Source organism: Mercenaria mercenaria, chromosome 18, assembly GCF_021730395.1.
Source record: "Mercenaria mercenaria strain notata chromosome 18, MADL_Memer_1, whole genome shotgun sequence".
NCBI lineage: Eukaryota > Metazoa > Mollusca > Bivalvia > Venerida > Veneridae > Mercenaria > Mercenaria mercenaria.
In genome coordinates this window covers 53,963,237-53,982,382 of record NC_069378.1, presented here as the reverse complement: position 1 = coordinate 53,982,382, position 19,146 = coordinate 53,963,237, and the positions used below count along the sequence as shown (strand labels likewise).

At 35.1% G+C, this 19,146-nt stretch overlaps 2 protein-coding genes across 4 annotated transcripts in view; one reads left to right on the top strand and one right to left on the bottom strand.

Moving 5' to 3' along the window:
- The window catches only part of LOC123539020 (uncharacterized), a 31,517-nt gene extending 25,685 nt beyond the window's left edge, over positions 1–5,832 (top strand). For all 3 annotated transcript variants that reach the window (XM_045323484.2, XM_045323486.2, XM_045323485.2), the window contains 7 exons: positions 84–243; positions 927–1,046; positions 1,489–1,540; positions 2,733–2,846; positions 3,409–3,552; positions 4,105–4,267; positions 5,565–5,832. In XM_045323484.2, coding sequence (XP_045179419.2) covers positions 84–243; positions 927–1,046; positions 1,489–1,540; positions 2,733–2,846; positions 3,409–3,552; positions 4,105–4,267; positions 5,565–5,829 — 1,018 coding nt within the window. In that variant the 3' untranslated portion in view covers positions 5,830–5,832. The remainder of the gene's footprint in view (positions 1–83; positions 244–926; positions 1,047–1,488; positions 1,541–2,732; positions 2,847–3,408; positions 3,553–4,104; positions 4,268–5,564) is intronic.
- Positions 5,833–7,881: 2,049 nt separating this feature from the next.
- Positions 7,882–17,973, bottom strand: LOC123539073 (transmembrane protein 272-like). The gene is made up of 5 exons (XM_045323549.2): positions 17,605–17,973; positions 15,214–15,351; positions 14,522–14,590; positions 13,290–13,499; positions 7,882–12,356 (listed from the first exon to the last, which is right to left on the bottom strand). The coding sequence occupies exons 2-5, from the start codon at positions 15,305–15,307 to the stop codon at positions 12,148–12,150; spliced, it is 582 nt and encodes a 193-aa protein (XP_045179484.2). The 5' UTR covers positions 15,308–15,351; positions 17,605–17,973; the 3' UTR covers positions 7,882–12,147.
- Positions 17,974–19,146: the final 1,173 nt, after the last annotated feature.

The window sequence follows — 19,146 nt, the reverse complement described above, 5'->3', positions numbered from 1 at the left end:
AGTTAATGGTACTGTCCAAATTGGAATATGGACAAGTTCATTATAGAAATTCAGCACGGTAAGGGTTAATGTTTGTTTTCTAGGAACCGAAACTGCTTACAATGTAACCAAAGAGATAGGAAATCACGACAAGACGTTCAGATAGATCGTGAAGTACAAACTCATATGAATGTTCTACCCGGAGAACTTGATGACGTCCATGTTCAATGTAAACAATTATATGGAGCTGGATCATTTATGTGTGTAAGTAAAATTACTGTTTTATCCATCGTTCACTAACAAGGGTTCCTCGCTGTCTACTTGCATTTAACATATGATACCAGTCATAATATGAGCCGTGCCATGAGAAAATCAACATAGTGGGTTTGCGACCAGCATGGATCCAGACCGCTCAGTCTGGTCAGGATCCATGCTGTTCGCTAATGGTTTCTCTAATTGCAGTAGGCTTTAAAAGCGAACATCATGGATCCTGACCAGACTGCGCGGATGCGCAGGCTGGTCTGGATCCATGCTGGTCGCACACCCACTATGTTGGTTTTCTCATGGCACGGCTCATATACATTATTCTTAAGAACTCAAAGATTGGCAATAGTTATAAAATATCTAGTCTAAAACTAGTTTTGAATTCATTGTAAAACAAACTATTTTTAAGGGTATTTTCCATTGTATTTTTCATGTTTATGGAAACCTACAAGCTTTAAATTTCTAAATTTGACATTTTTTGTCCGAGGATTGCTATGGAACTTTAAAGATAGTTTTGTTCGCATGATAGCAACATTTTCACGTAAAAATGTGAATTTTCGGACCAGTGACGTGTATAATACCGCTGGCAGGTCTCACAATAAAACCAGGAGAAGAGCAATGTTTGCTCTCCAGGATCAAACAAGAATAAATCTTTTAAAATCATTGTATTTATTTTATTGTAGCCACCTAAAAGTCCTGAGGAAATGTGTTACAGAATGTATTGTTATGATCCAAAGCGCAGCGCATGCGCAATCATCAGCGAACAAATGGCCGCAACCGGAACTCCTTGTGGTAAATACAAGGTAAATAATATCCTTCAACAGTTGTCGAGTAATAGCTTCAGTACAAAACCGTGGTTTTATCAGTGTGTGAAATCTGGCACATTTTATCAATCTTTTAGATAATTTGTAAAGAATGGACAAGCCTTAGTAAGATTGTTGTTATGATGATTAGTAATTAACCTGCTAAATTTCTAAAATGGACTGGACCATCATTCAATTTGGGCAATACCATTTATTATTCGAAGGGGTGTTTACTTAAAATTTACCATGATCTTGGTCTGCACTGGTCGCAAAGGCAGAACCACTTGCCGCCGCCAGCAGGTTTAAGGTTAAAGTTACCAAAATATTGACAGTTCTGTGATATGAAATATTTGTGTTGGGGCATTTTGCAGGTTAATGATACTTCATGGTATTTCAATTACATTCCGTGTAGATTTCCTATGCTGTATTCTTACATTTTCAGATTTGCAAAATGGGCAAATGTGTAAGAGATCAAAGAGGCCGAGATGTTCCGGGTAACTATAGAATTTGTTATCTTTGGATTTTAAGGCACATAATGCCTTTGATTATAATGTGACTGCCACATTTTTTGTAGTAAACATGAAATGCATTAATTTCTTTTTACATCTTATTTTCGATAAATGTTGCCTCATAATAACTATCCAAGCTTTGAAAATGGGTTAATACAGTATAAGATATTACTCAATCTGATGTTTTGATTACCTCCCTTTATCGTTCTAACACAGTAAACCTTTATGTGCAATATTGAAATTAGTGCTTTTCTAGCCTTCTGAATAAGCACAACATCTATTTGGACGGCTGCTTTATCTGTTTTCAACATAAAACTTTTAAGCCTTATGGAATTCAAAATAAATGCATATTAACCTTTAACATGCTAGATAAATTGTCGTCTGCTGGATATGTCGTCTGCTAAAATTATAAAGTTCATTAAATTTGCTCCAAAATTGGAAGAAATATTGTCAGAGTAGCAAACAGCTTGGAACCTGATCAGACGCCGATTTAATCGGCGTCTGATCTGATTCCAAGCTGTTTGCAAAGGCTGTTAAATTCGCCTGCAGCAGGCTAAGGGTTAATCTTCAAAATTTTGTTTTTAAAAACTACGAAACTAAGACTATACGACGACACTTGAATATGCAAATGGAAAACTACATTCAAGGAGCTCTGTTACCAAACTGGTCACATGTGGCATATCTTATAGTGTTTTTTGTGTGATTTCGGGGTACTTACGTCTTAACGAAGCTTGTTTCACGCGACACCTTCAGAATGTTAAAAGGTTATGTCATCTTTACGAAATTTACGAATGCTTAAATTTATTAATAATTCGAGGGTTGAACTAAAATCTGTTGTAAACCGTATTAGATAAAGAAGAAGTTATTCAGTTTCCCGTTCAACCCACGAATTGTAAATAAAAAGTAAAAGTAGGTGATACAGTGTGTCCTAAGGAGTTTTGATTCAGTAAAACAAATTCTTGTGTGGTCTGTAAAATACTAAAATACAAAGACATACCTTCTAAAGCATTTATCATCCAATTGGAAACAGTTTAAAAATAGAACAAATATAAACGAGTTCTTACTAATATCAGAATTTTATAATGTTAATTAAAATATATTAATTACGTCAAATGCTGTTAAACTAATTCCAAAAAATAGGTTATAAAATTGTGAAAAATCGTTTTTGTTTTTTCAGATGACTGCCCCTATCCAGACATCCCATCTAATGGCGCCCACTGCGAAGATGCGACACCTTTCATGTGTAAAAATGAGAAATTTAGACAAAAGTGCTGCAACTCTTGCAGTAAAAGTATGTATTTTTTGTAGGAAAACTAAAAAAGGGGAAGAAGACAAATGTTAAACTCTGAATACGATTTCCACAATATAATCACGTGTCACAAGTCAATAAAGCTTTCATTTTATACTTGCATTGTTAATTAAAAGTTATTCAATTCTTTCTTTGGTCTTTGATATAAGACTGATATCAATATTTATTTTGCAACGAACGAAAAATAATACATGTAACGTGTTTTACAAGTGCATTGGTGTTAGACAAAGGGTTTTAACACAAATTGTATACATTGAACTTACTATAAAGATGAAAGAAACGGTAAATAAAAATGCAGCTGACTGGACATTTTCCGTCAGAAGGTCAGGACATATACTGATGTCAATGAGCAGTTACATCTTTTGAATGAGATAAATAGGACATATGACAGGTTTTTGAAAATTACTGCGCAATATAGCTTTAATAATAAAATTTGATATTATGCACGTTACATATGATCAGAAATCCACAATATCCCAGATCCAGCTGTTGTTATCGTAATTCTTTTTTCATCATCAAATTGTTTAAATTTATATTGTTGTAGAATTCTCTCCCGAGGAGGCGTGCAAGGATTCACATATTCTTATCAATGGCATGACATGCTCCCAGCTAATGGTTTCAGTTTTCGGACGTCCTGGTTGTGCAAGCGATTATAACGTACAAAATATGTGCTGTCTCAGCTGTAAACGTAAGTTTTACATTCCTACGTTGACGTTGATACATATAAACACTTTTTATACGACAGCAGTGATATCTGTAAACTTAAGTTTTACGTTCCTAATTTGACTCTGTTATCTATAAACGCGAAAAATGTATATGTGAAGCACACAATATGTAAAACAAAGGCACACATCGATACTTGCCTGTTAGCATGTTGAATTGGGAGGGGTGGGGTGTGTGTGTGTGGGGGGCGGGCAACGTTTTGCCTCCTACCCTCAACTTCTAACCCTAAAATCGCTATTTAAACAGAAAAGGGGAACGGATATCTTTTAAAAAATATATAGAGATATACGTAACATAAAACTTTTTAGATATAAGTTATTTTAGCAGTCTTGTGCAAAAGTGGATAGAAATTGTTTAGGTTGTCCGGATATTAGTTACCTCGCCTCCTTCCGTGTATTAATAACGTTTAAACACGTTTTTTCTATACATTATTTCTTAATTATACTGATATCGCTCCTAAGCTGGTGTAAAATGTGCTTTTTACTAACTGAAGTTCCACCTTTCTTACATATTGTAGGGTTGCTAAAGACAGGCGATGCAAACTCTGCTGGATTAATGATTCATATTGGTGTTGGTTCCCAGCTCGGCCCACAAGCTCCTTCTTTTCGACAGAGGTTTCAAAATAGTTTCGGAACCAGTGGAGGCCTTCGCAGTAACTCTATATCTAATAAGATTATTGGGTAAGTACTTCGCTTTTTGCATGTAACATAAGCATTTCGTGATTCCTTCTGAGCCAAATGTTAAAATGTCCATTTTAATATGCTTGTTTCTGTTAAAACACGCTTACGCTAAAATGACGTCACGTTAAAACGTGCGATGCCGTCAATGTTTTTGTTGCGACCAAGGAAGAGCGTTACTATATCTTATCTACTGTTTTAGATTAAGGGCATATTAGAATCGAAATAATGTATAGCAAAATCGTGTTTTACCTAAATTAATACACTCAAAATCGGTTATACGTTGCCAGAATAATTCACTCGGGCTACGCCCTCGTGAAATTACTCCGCGGACATATTACCTCTTTCCGTGTATTAATAACGTTTAAACACGTTTTTTCTATACATTATTTCTTAATTATACTGAATGTTTGGCTTCCTAACAGTGATATACAACAAATGTTCCCTTAAAATATATTCACATAAAAATCTATTCCATTTCAGTCAGTTTGCGAAGAACATATTGGAATGAAAAATCTGACCATTTTTACAATGAACTGTCTTCTTTTAATCTATGGTAAAATATTGACAAATAAAAAAATTACAATCTAAGTTGACCTATGTCAGTCAGGTTAGAAAGAAAATCTTGAACGTGACGTAAAATAATCATTTCCGGCTGTTATAATGAAAAGCGATTCATTTGATTTGACCAGTTACAGTCTATAAAAGTCCTAGTGAGTCTTTGAAAGACTTTTAGCTAGCTTGTAGAAGGCGTGTTTTTCTATCCACGTGTCCAACCGATTCTTATGTAAGATATGATAGTGCACATGGGATCTTCTCCACTATGAAAGGTGGTAAAGATTCATTATGATGATTTAAACCCCAGTTTAACAATAAAAACCCATAAAACTAGCTCAACTGGTTGGGTTCCAATGAATCTTAGCAATATTCATTATACAGCCAGTAATGAAATCTTAATATCGACCGACTGGAACCATAAATAAAATGAAATTTTAGAGCACGCTGCAAGCATAACTGCATAAAGACTTGATAAAACTTTAGCAGACTTTCATTTTAATCATGACGTGATTTTACAGAAACTGAATGTCCTTAATAAGTTACAGAAAACATAGTTTTGGAAATATTTACCGTCGGCTTCACCAGAAGTCAGCATTTGAGACAGAGTCTTCAGTTTTATGTCTTTGCTTTTTGTTGATATTGGACAGTTACTTATAGAATAAAAAACTATAAGTTTCCGAAATAATGGTTCGCTGGGAAGTTTTGTATAATACCATATTTATATAATATTTATTTTTTTCAGTTCTCAGTCAAGAGTAAGAACATCACAAAAGCAACAACAACAACAACAGAAACCAATGTATCAAGCGCCAGTAAATTATCCATCAAAAAATACGAAAAAGACGTCACCACCCAAAGAGTGTAAGGACGCGAATATAACTATAAACGAATACTCTTGTCAGTATATAGGAAAGAATAAGAGTTCTTGGTGCGAGAGTTGTATGGTTCAACAACATTGTTGTGAGAGTTGCTGGCCACATAGTTCTAAAATTGATAAATGTAAATGAATGCGTTCTGTGTGTTTTGATTCTTTTCTCCATCGTCTATTTTTTTACAGCGTCAGACATTTCTTATTCCAGTCGCGTCTACAATTCGTCAGGGTCACAAATGATGACAAAAGGATGGATGTCATGTCTGATATCCGTCTCCTAAACTCCAAAGAGGCTTTTTATGCCTGCAAGACATGGAATTCCTCGCCTCTTAAGCAACAAAGACCTGACAAAGTTGTAAGATGCTTTTCTTTAAACTGCTCGCCTTTTCAGCATAGATCAAAACTGTATAAAAAGAAATACGAGACGTTTACCAAAGCAACAGGGCAAAAATCCAAGAGGCTTTTCATGAAACTCCTCGCCTCCATTGCTTATCCATAACTATATAGCAGAACGGCTTGTCATGAAACAGCTCGCCTCTATTGCATATCCATAACAATAGGACAAAAAAGAACAGAAAGTTTTTCATGAAATAGCTCGCCTCCATTGCATATCCATAACAATAAGACAAAAAAAAAACGGAAAGGCTTTTCATGAAATAGCTCGCCTCTCCATCCTCACCAGAAGTTTTAGGACCGAAAACCGGAAAGGCTTTTTACCCTTATCATGCTAAACACGACTGATTCTGCAGTCTGATCATGACCTGCACTGTTCGCCATTCAGTCAGTATTTTTTTTGGTAAGCACTCCTTTTAACAGTTAACGCAGTTGTTTAAACCTTGCACCAAAAGTTTTAGAATAATGAAACATTAGTACAACGTAGAAACAATTTTGTGAGTAGGATTCCACACTAACTACCCATCTTTTGCAGCTAGTTACACTTGATTTCGGTAAATAAGTGAGGCAATATTAAAAAGGTAATAATTTGAAAACATTCCGAGACATCAAAGATCATATATATATGCAGTTGTATTTTTGAAATCATTGTGGACCTCAGAAGAGTGCCGTACGCCAAACCTTGAAATTCTCATGCAAATCTCAAATCAAACGACCTCTAAACGAGTTTTAACGCAGTCGATCCGCTGCCTTTATCGATAATTTCCGTTTCAACACGTGTTTCTCCGGTACTTGCCCTATGCAATTTTGACACATCCCGGCTTGTAGGGAAAGCCACGTGTTTGTCTGAATTACAGTAACGGTCTAAAAATACTGAAGTGGAATTTGGAGAATACGGAAACCTGGACTTTCTTTACGAATCCATTATTTCAAGAGCCAAAAAAAAAGACCTGTTCTGGAAATTTTTTTTATTATTTAGTCAGCGATGGCAGTACATTTTGGTGTATGCATGCGAAACACATTCAGTTTTGACACAGAATTTGAAAGCCGATGACTTCTTAAGAAACAAGTTTGGTAGGTAGGAAAAATTAAAGCTGAAGTCATATTATATGTAAAAACTAATGTAGAATAATTTTAACAGTGTTGTGGTATTTGCAACTGTATCAATAAATTCAGAGCATAAACTGTTCCAAACAAAAAACAACTCGCCACAAAACACGACCACAACACGTCACGTGAAGCATATACGTAAATGTCAGCAACTTGAATCCGACGCAATGACTCGCAACATCGCATTGTCAGCATGCATCATTTCTTCATTACCATGCTTAACAAGATTTGAAATTAATTCTGTTCCTTCTAGCGCGTATGCAATATTCTGTCTAAACGTTTTAAGAAAATCTGACTTTAGCATCATGTTACAGATGTTTAGGCCGCAGTATTATGTAGCCCTTCCAGATGTTGTCGTCACTTGATTAAAACACGCAATTAAGCATATACATGTAATATATATATATAGAAACATAATTTTACATTTATGCATTTACGAAACGCAGGGAAAAGATCTTAACAGATAAATAAATAAATGAAAGGAAGCATTTGCAAATTGCATATAGATATATGTATAGGATATAAGACGAAAACGATCCAATATGTAAAATACTGGACTGTCCGAAGCGCGTTAGCGCTGAGGACCGTCCAGTATTTTACATATTGGATCGTTTGAGGCTTATATCTTACTTAAAACATTGTTTTGATGACATAACCTATAAAAAAGTACGTATAAACCATTGACGTAAAATATTCTTGAATTAATTCGGTTTTTATTCACATTAATGCATTTAATAAAAGTTGCTATATGATTATGAAATACCCTGTAGATCCTCATGACAATTTTACGCACGTTTTTCTCATAATGCACGATTGCGTTTTTCTCGGGTTTCTCGCCTTCGTGATATTGGACTTTCGTTAGCCCGGGATTCTCGTGATGCTATTAATTGTGTTTACACATGTACACTGATGTACGGAATAAGCAGTAGTATTCTCATGAGTGGCGGCGGGAGGAGATAAATTTTGTGACATTTTAGAAAGGATTTATTTTAATTCATGGCTAGGATAAAGTGATTATGTTTTTTTTATTTAAATGTGTACAAGGAAACTTTCTTTGTGTTAAAAATTACAAGGGTATGGCGGATTACGATAATCAGATAATGTTTCACTGAAAGTATAGTTGAAATCGGACAGCTGGAGAAAATGAATGCTGCATGTGCACTGAATGAGAAAATGGGTTGTTTGTTTACACGCCTGACAATATACTGTTGTGATTTATTAATTCAATGACAGTTTTTGTTGGGTTGTACATGAACTTGCCCGAAAATCTTCAAATTTAGTGCAAGAAGACTTACAGAACAGACATTTTAATATATTATCGGATACAGCTACTGGTAAGTCCAAATCATATTATTTTCGTTCCTTTAGACGCATAGTGGCTAGGCGGATGCAGAAAACTAAGGAAAACTTGCTTTCAGTATGATTTTTATTGATGCACTCGAAGCTACTCGTATTTATGTTGTTATTATTACAACGGATGTTTAATGTAGTCCACTGAAACAGGTTGGGGAAGGTATCAAATTTAGCTAATTTAGCTATTTATAGCTAATATAGCTATATATGGCTAAAAATTGAACAAAAGAACTGCATGTTTCCATTAATTACTCTTAAACTGTAAATAGGTGCATATTAGTTACTTGCATATTAACTGAAGTTGGTAATTGTAACATTTTAGAGAAATAAAATAAAATATTTACCGATGCATTTTTTCAGAAATAATTTCAATTTATCCTTGCATCACACAAAGTAAATTATCTGATAAGTACACAAAACAAACATTATTTTTCACAGTTTTGCTAATTTTCAGCTCTTCTTTCCTAAGCACTCTTAACACATCTATGAAAATATGTTGAGAAAGTTGTGATTTGTGAAAGATCTGTGATATCACACAACATGTTTTATAGCTGGCATGTATAATGTGTAACCAATCCAAGGGAGGTGAAAAGAATTGAATGATGATTTAAACTTGCACATTTTTCATGGAAATTCCATGCAGTAATACAGTTACACATGATTTCCTCCTACCAGCTTAATATCATATATAAACACTGCATGGTCATCACATTGTTGTTAGGCTAAGACAAGTTGTTTTTGTGTTCAGTGTTTGTGTCAACAATAACTAACTGAAATTAATTGCAATTAAAGACAATTGTGCGCACTTGTAGCATAAGCTAAACAATCAAAATTTTATGTAATATCAAAATACTTTGAAATAGATCTAGTAATGGGCAGAAAACTACCATTCAGGGGATGTTAAACTTTGATTCAATTTACATTAGCCTTAAAGTCACTCTAGGTGTTTAATACAGGCTGTTGTGGTTACTGGCACAACTGGGCTTAATTCTCCATTAACAATAACTGCATGCATCGGTAGATGTTGTTCTTGATTGATCAGTTCTGTGTAGAAAATTGTGTAAAATAGATGGACACAGTGACAGGATGCTCGTATTAAAAATATGAGCAAGGGTGAGAAAAATATACATTTCTTTTGTTCACTTTTTAGCCATATGTAGCAATATTAGCTATAAATAGCTAAATTTGCTAAATTTAATACCTTCCCCAACCTGTGAAATACTGAAAAATATATTTAATATCATTCACTTTGAATCTATTGGATTTATTTTCACTAAAATCTCAGTATTTCATAAAATAGCATAGAATGAAATAGAATATACGAGTACAAAATTAAAAGATATTTCGACAAAACTAAGGTTCATGCAAGTACATGTGTCCCTTAATTGCAGTTCCTTTTTCTTTCCGAATAGGCCATCTCACAGACTGAACAAATGTGAGCAAATGCTTCACACTGGCTTCAAATACAAGAAATAAAGGCAATTTATTCTACGTAGGGTGCAATAAACGTTCATTTTTTTTTAAATGAACATCCTGTTTTTTTTTTACAGTTTTTTTTCAATACGGATGTAATACTTAAATAAACATAAACTGTAACTGTCAATACCCAACAAATCTATGAGCTGCAACATAAGAAAACCAACATATTGGTTTTGCGACCAGCCTGCGCAGTCTGGCCAGGATCCATGCTGTTCGCTTTCAAAGCCTAATGCCATTAGACAAACTGTTATCGAACAGTATGAATCCTGCCCAGACTACGTGGATGCGCAGGCTAATCTTGATCCATGCTGGTCGCAAACGCACTCTGTTCGTTTTCCCACGGCGCGGCTCATATCATTTTCAGTGGTTTACATGAACATTAACGTGTAAGCATTTGTTTAGTTTTTTCTATGTACAGATGAACGGATAAATACGGGAAATGTGGAATGTGACATAACAAAATATGAGCCATGTATACGATGATGCAATGCTTCACCTAATTTTCGTATATCGCAAATTATTATTACTATTATTTTTATGCTTCCCGAAGGGCGAGCACTTTGCTTGACACTTTGTGCGTCTTTCCGTCCGTCCGCCCGTTGTATAACTTAAAAGGTATTAACGGCATTTTATTAAAATTTCACATAATCATAGAGCAATCAAAGAGCAGTGTCAAAGAACCATAGCTCTACCTTACCTAGCTGTTGGATTATCTCCCTTTATTATACAAAATAAGGCTTTTTCCGGAGCATTACTTGAAAAGTATTGATGACATTTCATTTAAACTTAACAAAATCATAAAGGCTGTTGACAGTACGGCCTAAAAGAACTATCATGATTGGTCTTATAAAACTGCTTTTTCAATAGAGAGCAATAAATTCTTGCACAATTTTTAAAACTGGAAGAAATTATTGCTCTAGGAAAACGTCCTTTAAGGAGTAAGACTACGTTGACGCATGCAGAATACATATATGTATAATGCTATTTTTAAAATTTTGCATCTAGATCTATACATAAAATTTAATTTTGATATTAATTTTCCCTTTTATTATCAGTACTGTGTTATTTTATTGGACTGCTTTCATTTGATTACAATATTTCTATATGGAATTACGCTACATGTATTGATAAATATTGATAAATATTGGACTACACGAAGACATTGATTTTGTATATAAATCGTTTTCCTCGTGCAGTCCAATATTAAATACACAGTCCAATATTAAAATAATATTGGACTCCACGTGGAAAATACTGAACTAAGTCCCATTGAAAGCAGTCCAATATTAAAAATACAGTACAGCGAGAACAAAGGAGTGGCGTCATGACAATGTTTTAACTGAAGATAATAAATATCACATGACCAGCGATATTTCATTATGTGAAGAATTAGCGAGAAAGATCATGCACATTAATTATATTAATCTGTAGTCTACATTATTAAATATTCAATGCACGGATTGATACCCTATATGAAATATAATTTCTTGTCGGCCTGTTGTTAATAACATGCATTTCACAATAGATTGACTTAAAGACGCATAAACGCACATTGTCGTAATTATTCGAAATGAATATGCATGTGTCCAAGATGGCGGCGTCCTACTGGTAATCGGATGCCTTTGACAGTACCCTTGTATCCATTACCTGCTCAATCAAGTGTTAAGTGACAATCTCAAGAGAAGGAACAATAATATTCAATTCTGTAAATAGTAAAAAAAGTGCACAAATACCAGTAAACCTGCCCAAGTTATGTATGTAAGGATGCGATATGTTAAATGAATCTATAAAGGACGTGCTTAAAAGACAATGATCGTTTTTAGTTTATTTCTTCTTTATTGTACGTGCTGTCACTACACCTAGTTGTAATTTCGGATGAGAATATTCAGCTCCCGAGTTGCTGTTTTGGCTTGCTGCTTTTTTTCAATCCACATTTGCATCCAGTGGATTTATATCCTAGCCATTCTTGTTTATAAATGTTCAATACACTGCAAATCTTTTGAATTAGGAGCTGCATCTACATTGCATGTAATTAGTACAATTTTATAAGTACTGCATGTTATATCAAATTACAGGTATATGCAGATGACATCCTCGTCCTAGGAATTTTCAATTTTATTTATTCGCCTACTTTCGTCTTGCAGCAAAACATTCCGCAGCATATAGCTCCACAAAGGCAGCAAATAGCTACTAAGATCAGACCTATAAATATCCAGTCTATAATTGTCACCGCAAGAGCGAACTTTATTAGGGACGTATCACAACAGTCATTCGAAACGCCACAGCCATCGATAACATCCGAGTAGTTCCCAAAAACCCATACACTACCTGTAAAAATAATTTTAAAATATAAGATAATGCAAATGTTTTGATTAAAAACACAACGTGATTTTTTGGATAAGAAAACCACAAAAAAATAGAGTCATAGATTTATTCCGAGACTATAGCCTACTTATCTAACATCTGATTGGCTCCCGATATCCAGGTATGTCAACAACTGTTATAGCACAGTTTGTACTCGTATTCCAATCTAAACTCAGCTAGTATCATAAAGAAATTGGCAAGAACATACTTATAAAATACTCGTTCATGACTATGTTCATTCTATTAACATTTTTGGTTAAACATATATTCCTGGATCACTTGATTCGACAACAAAAAAGTCCTCCTTTTAAGCTGCCACTTTAATAACCTAACCATATATTTTAACATATTGAAAGTCTTGACAGTCAACAGTCAAATTTATTGCCCAAAGTTCGACATCAGAAATACATTCACGGGGTCGTGGGTTCGAGCCCCACTGGGGTCACGACCATGACTTCTCATATGACACCAGTACTGGTTTTTCCAGGAAGCTGACTCGAGAGTGGTTCAAATAAGCTTAAAGCTTTCATTGCAATCGAGCTAAAATGAATTGGTATAAACTAAACTAATGTTTCCTTCATGTTTAGACTTTAGGCCAGGAAAGCCTAGTGGTAAACTATAGACCAGTCAATAGTACAAACTATGGACCGGCAATTTATATAAGGAGGCATTGAATAAAATGCAACGTGATCGCGAATGAGAACAAACACTAGCTTATTTTAGACGCGAATTTCTCATCTGTGGGCCAGAGTTTGTCATCGGTAGCTATGCACATAGAAAAAATACTTAGTTACGGCATGACACTGACAGAATGCCACCTGAAATAATATTTCCTTACGGTCTAGTGACAATTTAAAATAAAATAAAACAAATGAAACAAAAAATGTCCACACGTACCACATATAAGCCAGACAAAATTAAACAGTAACCCAATTGTCCCAATTATAGTCAAAACGTTGCATTTGCCCTTGATACCATCCTCTTCTATATCGTCGTCTTTTTTCTTTAAATTGCTCAAACCTCCCATCAGTACTGACGAACATCCCGATACAATTAGGTAGATAGGAATCAATTTTTCAACTGGACAATCATTAACGTATGCAGCTCCTGAAATTAATACAGCAAACCAGACTTATTACTTGCAATAAAAGGCCGTGTATTATTGCACTAGAATTAAATTTCATTAGTTGACAGGTTTGTAATGACCGAGTAACAGTACGGAAATCACCCGGGTTTTACTTGTATTGCCCGATCGAATACAGCCGTTCGCATATTACGAATTGTGATTTTTTTATGGTGCTACCGGAAATATCAGCAAGAATGCAAATTGTTTCCAAGCAAATAAAGTTACTTCAATGGAATGGAATTTAAACGAGTTAATCATGTAACATTTTTGCTTATGACCGTGTGTGTTCACAACGGTATTAATATCGTTTTAGCTTCCAGTATGCGATCTAAGGCTAAATACGACATGCGCTTCCTCCTGTCTCGGGGTCACACGTCAAAGCATGTTGATCAACATTATTGTATAAAAATAGAATCCAAACTGTGTTTAATAATAAAATTTACAGAACTGCTTGTGGCAGCACTAACATATATACTTTTAAAAGGATCATTAAAATGTAAAATGCAACGAACAAAAAAACAAACTAGTATGTAATGAAACAATTAAACGGACCAAAATACAAAAGGAACAAATGTCAACACAACTAAACTGTTTCTTTAAATCAGTACAGTTAACCACACTTTCCAAGAAGGTGGCGACATATTTTTAGGTTAAGAGTTAGACACAATTTAGGTTGTATAGTGACTTTTCCAGCTTTTTTCTCGGGGTTGGTTGGGGGGGGGGGGGGGAGCTAGTGAAAAAAACAAAGACCACAGAGGCCCCTCTGGGCAATGTTTCAGTCATGGGCTAGTAACTGGGTAAATTAATTGGCCCTGTGTAAACTAGTTTGATGGCTTCTACAAATAAAGAATTTTCTTCAATCCAAGGTGAGGTTTCGAATCAACATCGATGAGGGGTAAAGTTTTCGAAGTATTCGACCCTTGTCACTTGGTCACATAAATTATCCCCAGGTGGCAATATTTTAATCTATGAAGATATTGTTAATTGTTCAACATATACTAACCCATGACGATTTTTGCAATGTTAAGTCCAAATATGGACAGTACAAGAAGCACCACTATGATAATAATACCTGCAAATAAAATAATTATACTTATATATGAGTTATGTAAGTCATTTTTCATTTGTGTTATTGTAAATGTTCTTTCATTATACAGACACAATTCCACGAGAGAGCTAAGCGCATTTAGGGAATAACGCAAAATAGTATCCTTTTTAGGAGTGGGGAGGGACGGGGTGCGAAAATTAACCATAAATGAAAAGGACTGGTTAGCTCTCTAGTTGAAAGTGATAATGCAAGCTTTTTCGTCAGTTTATACTTATAGCAGTTGAAATTTTATTTTAATGACTTACCAAGCATAAATAAAATGAGCCGTGCCATGAGAAAACCAACATAGTGGCTTTCCGACCAGCATGGATCCAGACCAGCCTGCGCATCCGCGCAGTCTGGTCAGGATCCATGCTGTTCGCTTTCAGAGCCTATAGCAATTAGAGAAACTGTTAGCGAACAGCATGGATCCTGACCAGACTGCGCAGATGCGCAGGCTGGTCTGGATCCATGCTGGTCGCCAACCCACTATGTTGGTTTTCTCATGGCGCGGCACAAATTAACATTAACATTAACTGTGGATATTTAAATTTGTGTACGATTGATCAACAACTAGAGAACGCAGATATATAAAAATTAATACATACAGCATGCTCCTGCTAAAAAACCCTTGTCTCCTCGACCATGACCATGACCTTGACCTTGTCCTCCAGCCTCTCCACTTCCATCACCATGACCCATTGTAAGTCAGTTAGTCTGTATATATGCCTCTCTTACGAATGTCTCTAAAACATAGAAAAACTTGAATAAACTTTTCGCCTTACCGCTGTATTTGTGTTTTTGTTGTTGTTTAAAAAAAAAAAAAAAAAAAAAAAAAAAAAAAAAAAAAAAAATATATATTTTTTTTTTTTTTTTATATATTTATATATTTTTTTTTTTTTTTTTATTATATATATATATATTATTTTTTTTTTTTTTTTTTTTTTTTTTTTTTTTTAATTGGCACGCGCTGAAGGTATGATGTTTTATCTGGTAAATGATTTCGATTTGCTTGATTTTATGTTTTTGCAAAGTCATGTTATGAAAAAGTCTTTACACGAGTAATTGTAATCGTATTTATCAGAAGGATATAATCAAAACTGAGGCAGTGCAGAGCAAAGCTGAGCAGAGCAGAGAATGCAGAGCAGTGCAGTGCAGTTCACAGCAGAGCAAAGCTGAGCAGAGCAGAGAATGCAGAGCAGTGCAGTGCAGTGCACAGCAGAGCAAAGCTGAGCAGAGCAGAGAATGCAGCGCGGTGCAGTGCAGTGCACAGCAGAGCAAAGCTGAGCAGAGCAGAAAACACAGAGCAGTGCAGTGCAGTTCACAGCAAAGCAAAGCTGAGCAGAGCAGAGAACACAGAGCAGTGCAGTGCAGTGCACAGCAGAGCAGAGCAAAGCTGAGCAGAGCAGAGAACACAGAGCAGTGCAGTGCAGTTCACAGCAGAGCAGAGCAGAGAATGCAGAGCAGTGCAGTGCAGTTCACAGCAGAGCAGACCAGAGTAGTAATTTAATTAAATCTCATGAATTTACAGCATTTCGACATGATAGTTACACCACATTCATACGAGGGCTGTTCAGAACTTACATAGACTTTTGCTGTCAAATGTCGCATGTTGTTTAAATGGCAATGTGAAATATATCGCTGTAATTCACAATCTTTCTGTAATTTATTCATACACCTTTTGTGACGTTTTTTTTTCTGATAGGCGAAGTGCGTCGAACGTTTTTTTTTACCATAGCTACGCATAACCGGCGCCCTCGCTTTTTGATTTAAATTCGATGTCTAACGTTCGCACTAATAGTATTACCAAAATACGCCAAAGTGCAGCAACAGGTCAGGTTTACATGAACCTAGAGTATGGCGTCATTCCAACGCGGGAGGCAGAAGATAACAATGGTTAAACTAAGTGAGCATTACAGTTTATAATGCATGTAATGTTGTCATCGACTCGCATAGATAATAAGACAGTTGCTTAATTATGGAGAAATTTTGGCGGACAGCAACTGAAATAAACTAATAAAGCAGACGCCATAACAATGTTCAGTCATCTGTGTCTTTATCTTCAATTGGTAGAAACGATTCTCAAATGGTCCAGAATTGCTTAACCCTTAGCTTGCTGGTGGCCTTTACGACCAGTGCAGACCAAGATCAGCCTGCACATTCGTGCAGTCTGATCATGGTCTGCACTGTTCGCTATTCAGTCAGTAAATATTTAGTAAACACCCCTTCAAATGATAAATGGTACTGCCCAAATTGGAAGATGGACCAGTCCATTTTAGAAATATAGCAGGCTAAGGCTTTAAGACAGCGAAGATGGAGGTAGAAAACGGAAACTCTGCGAATCGACATTAACGCCAATGTATGACTCTGTAGATAAAGACCAAGTACTCTTGTTGAGTACCCTGTCCCAGATGCGTGGCATAAGTGTTCATACATTTTTAGCATTCTAACCGAACAACTTATTCTGACTTAAGTATTGCTCATGAAAATTTATAATAGCGTCACAATGAAAGTACGACGCCGTTCGTTAACGTCGTTGAAATATGATCGCCGTGCGCCCTGTCCGTGTATGTGACTGTTTTCGAGGAGACGTAACTCCTGGTTGCACGGTCATAATCACGTCAAATCTGCAATGCAGTAGAAAACTTTCAAATCATGATGGTATATTTCTTGTTTTTAAATTATATAAAAGCTAGAGAAAAAGTCTTATGTTATTTTTGAAGAGCCCTCGTACAACACTCTCTTCATGTTAACTTATTAAAGCTTATATATGAATTAGTTGTATCTAATTATATATTGCAACTGGAAAGAACTTTGACTATTGCTATATGTAGAAAATCTTTATTCGGACTGAAATAAACTTCATATTTACATTCGTAACAACAGTAACAACAAAAAAAAAACTTTTTATCCTTTCATAACCTTTTTTTTAAGAAGTTCTTAAAAAATCTCATATTGATATTCAAATATTGTATTACGAATTAAAAACACATACTTACTTAAGACTTAAGTGCTTATTTAATTCCTAATATTAAATTGTCTATAAAATTCAACCTTGTACATACAGTTGATTAGTATAGGTTGCACTGATTTCAAATGTTTACAGTTTGATCGATATCGTTAGCCAGTTGTTGTAAATATTGTATAGTTATTTTAGCAACGACTGTACATTTTACCTACTTTTTAAAGTAGTAAATCAAATATTTAGAGCGTCCTTAATAATATGCAATATATACTAAAAACATTTCAGTTCATAAAAGTTAAGCTTCGACTGTAAATGCATGTATTTTAAACTCAACTTTAACGATTTTGGATTAGACCGTTAATAAGGAGCTTTATACAGTATATGAGCCGGGTCATGAGAAAACCAACATAGTGAGTTTGCGACCAGTATGGATCCAGACCAGACTACATCCGCGCAGTCAGGATCCATGCTGTTCGCTTTCAAAGCCTATTGCAATTAGAAAAACTGTTAGCGAACAGCATGGATCCTGACCAGACTGTGCGGATGCGCAGGCTGGTCTGGATCCATGCTGGTCGCAAACGCACTATGTTTTCTCATGGCGCGGCTCATATTATATAATCTAATCTATTTTCACGATTTATTGAACATCCTGTGTTGATTTTTCTTTTACATGCAAGATTATACAATATAATTAACAAGAGCTTAAAACTTTTTTAAAGGCAATAATATATAAGGCAATTTACTACTGTCGATCTGGGATCATCTGTCAAGTATAACTGACCAACAAAAACATCTTGTAGTTCAAACATTTTTAGGCAATATAAAGCGAAGGATTTTCAAAAAAAGCAACCAACTTATTTTCATCTTATTTCATAACGGGGGCGTTTTAACTGTAAGTCGGTTAGAGATTATTTATTGACATTCTAATGCATTAAGTTTTGTCTTCACTACGCTGCGCTCCTTTTCGGCAAACTTAATTGCATTGAAATGTCAATAAATGATCTATAACCTATACATATATAGTCTTAGTAACTTATTGCTGTAGAGGTGTCAGTCACTGTACTTCACAATTTGTGTGTTGTATTCTTTGTTTTTAAAGTTTTCACAAACTTGCGGTTGTGATAGATATTTTCTACATTTTCGCACTAACAAAAAACATTCCTCTGTCTTTCCCAGTGTGCAAAAAAAAAAAATTTAGTTTAGGGCTAAGTCATTACCCGGGTACATTCGCCACTTTTCGTGGAATTACACTCGAATATATTATTGTTCCATGTACAACGACGTATGAACACAACTGCTGATGTATCTTAATTTTGCTATCTGTTAATCAGTTCATCAATGATTGGTTTCAATGTTCTAAGGTTCCGTCAAAGACAAAGACTCTTATTCATCGTGTTGGAGTTTCTGTTTTCACTGACATTTGGATCAATCATTGTTTTTCGGTCCCACATCTGTGCTGTAAAAACTAAATAACACTCAATAATTTGATTACTTTTCTACGTGAAAGTCACGGATCGTTATGTATTCTGACAAGACCCGATTGGTTTTCCTATTAAAAAGGAATACTGACTGCGCT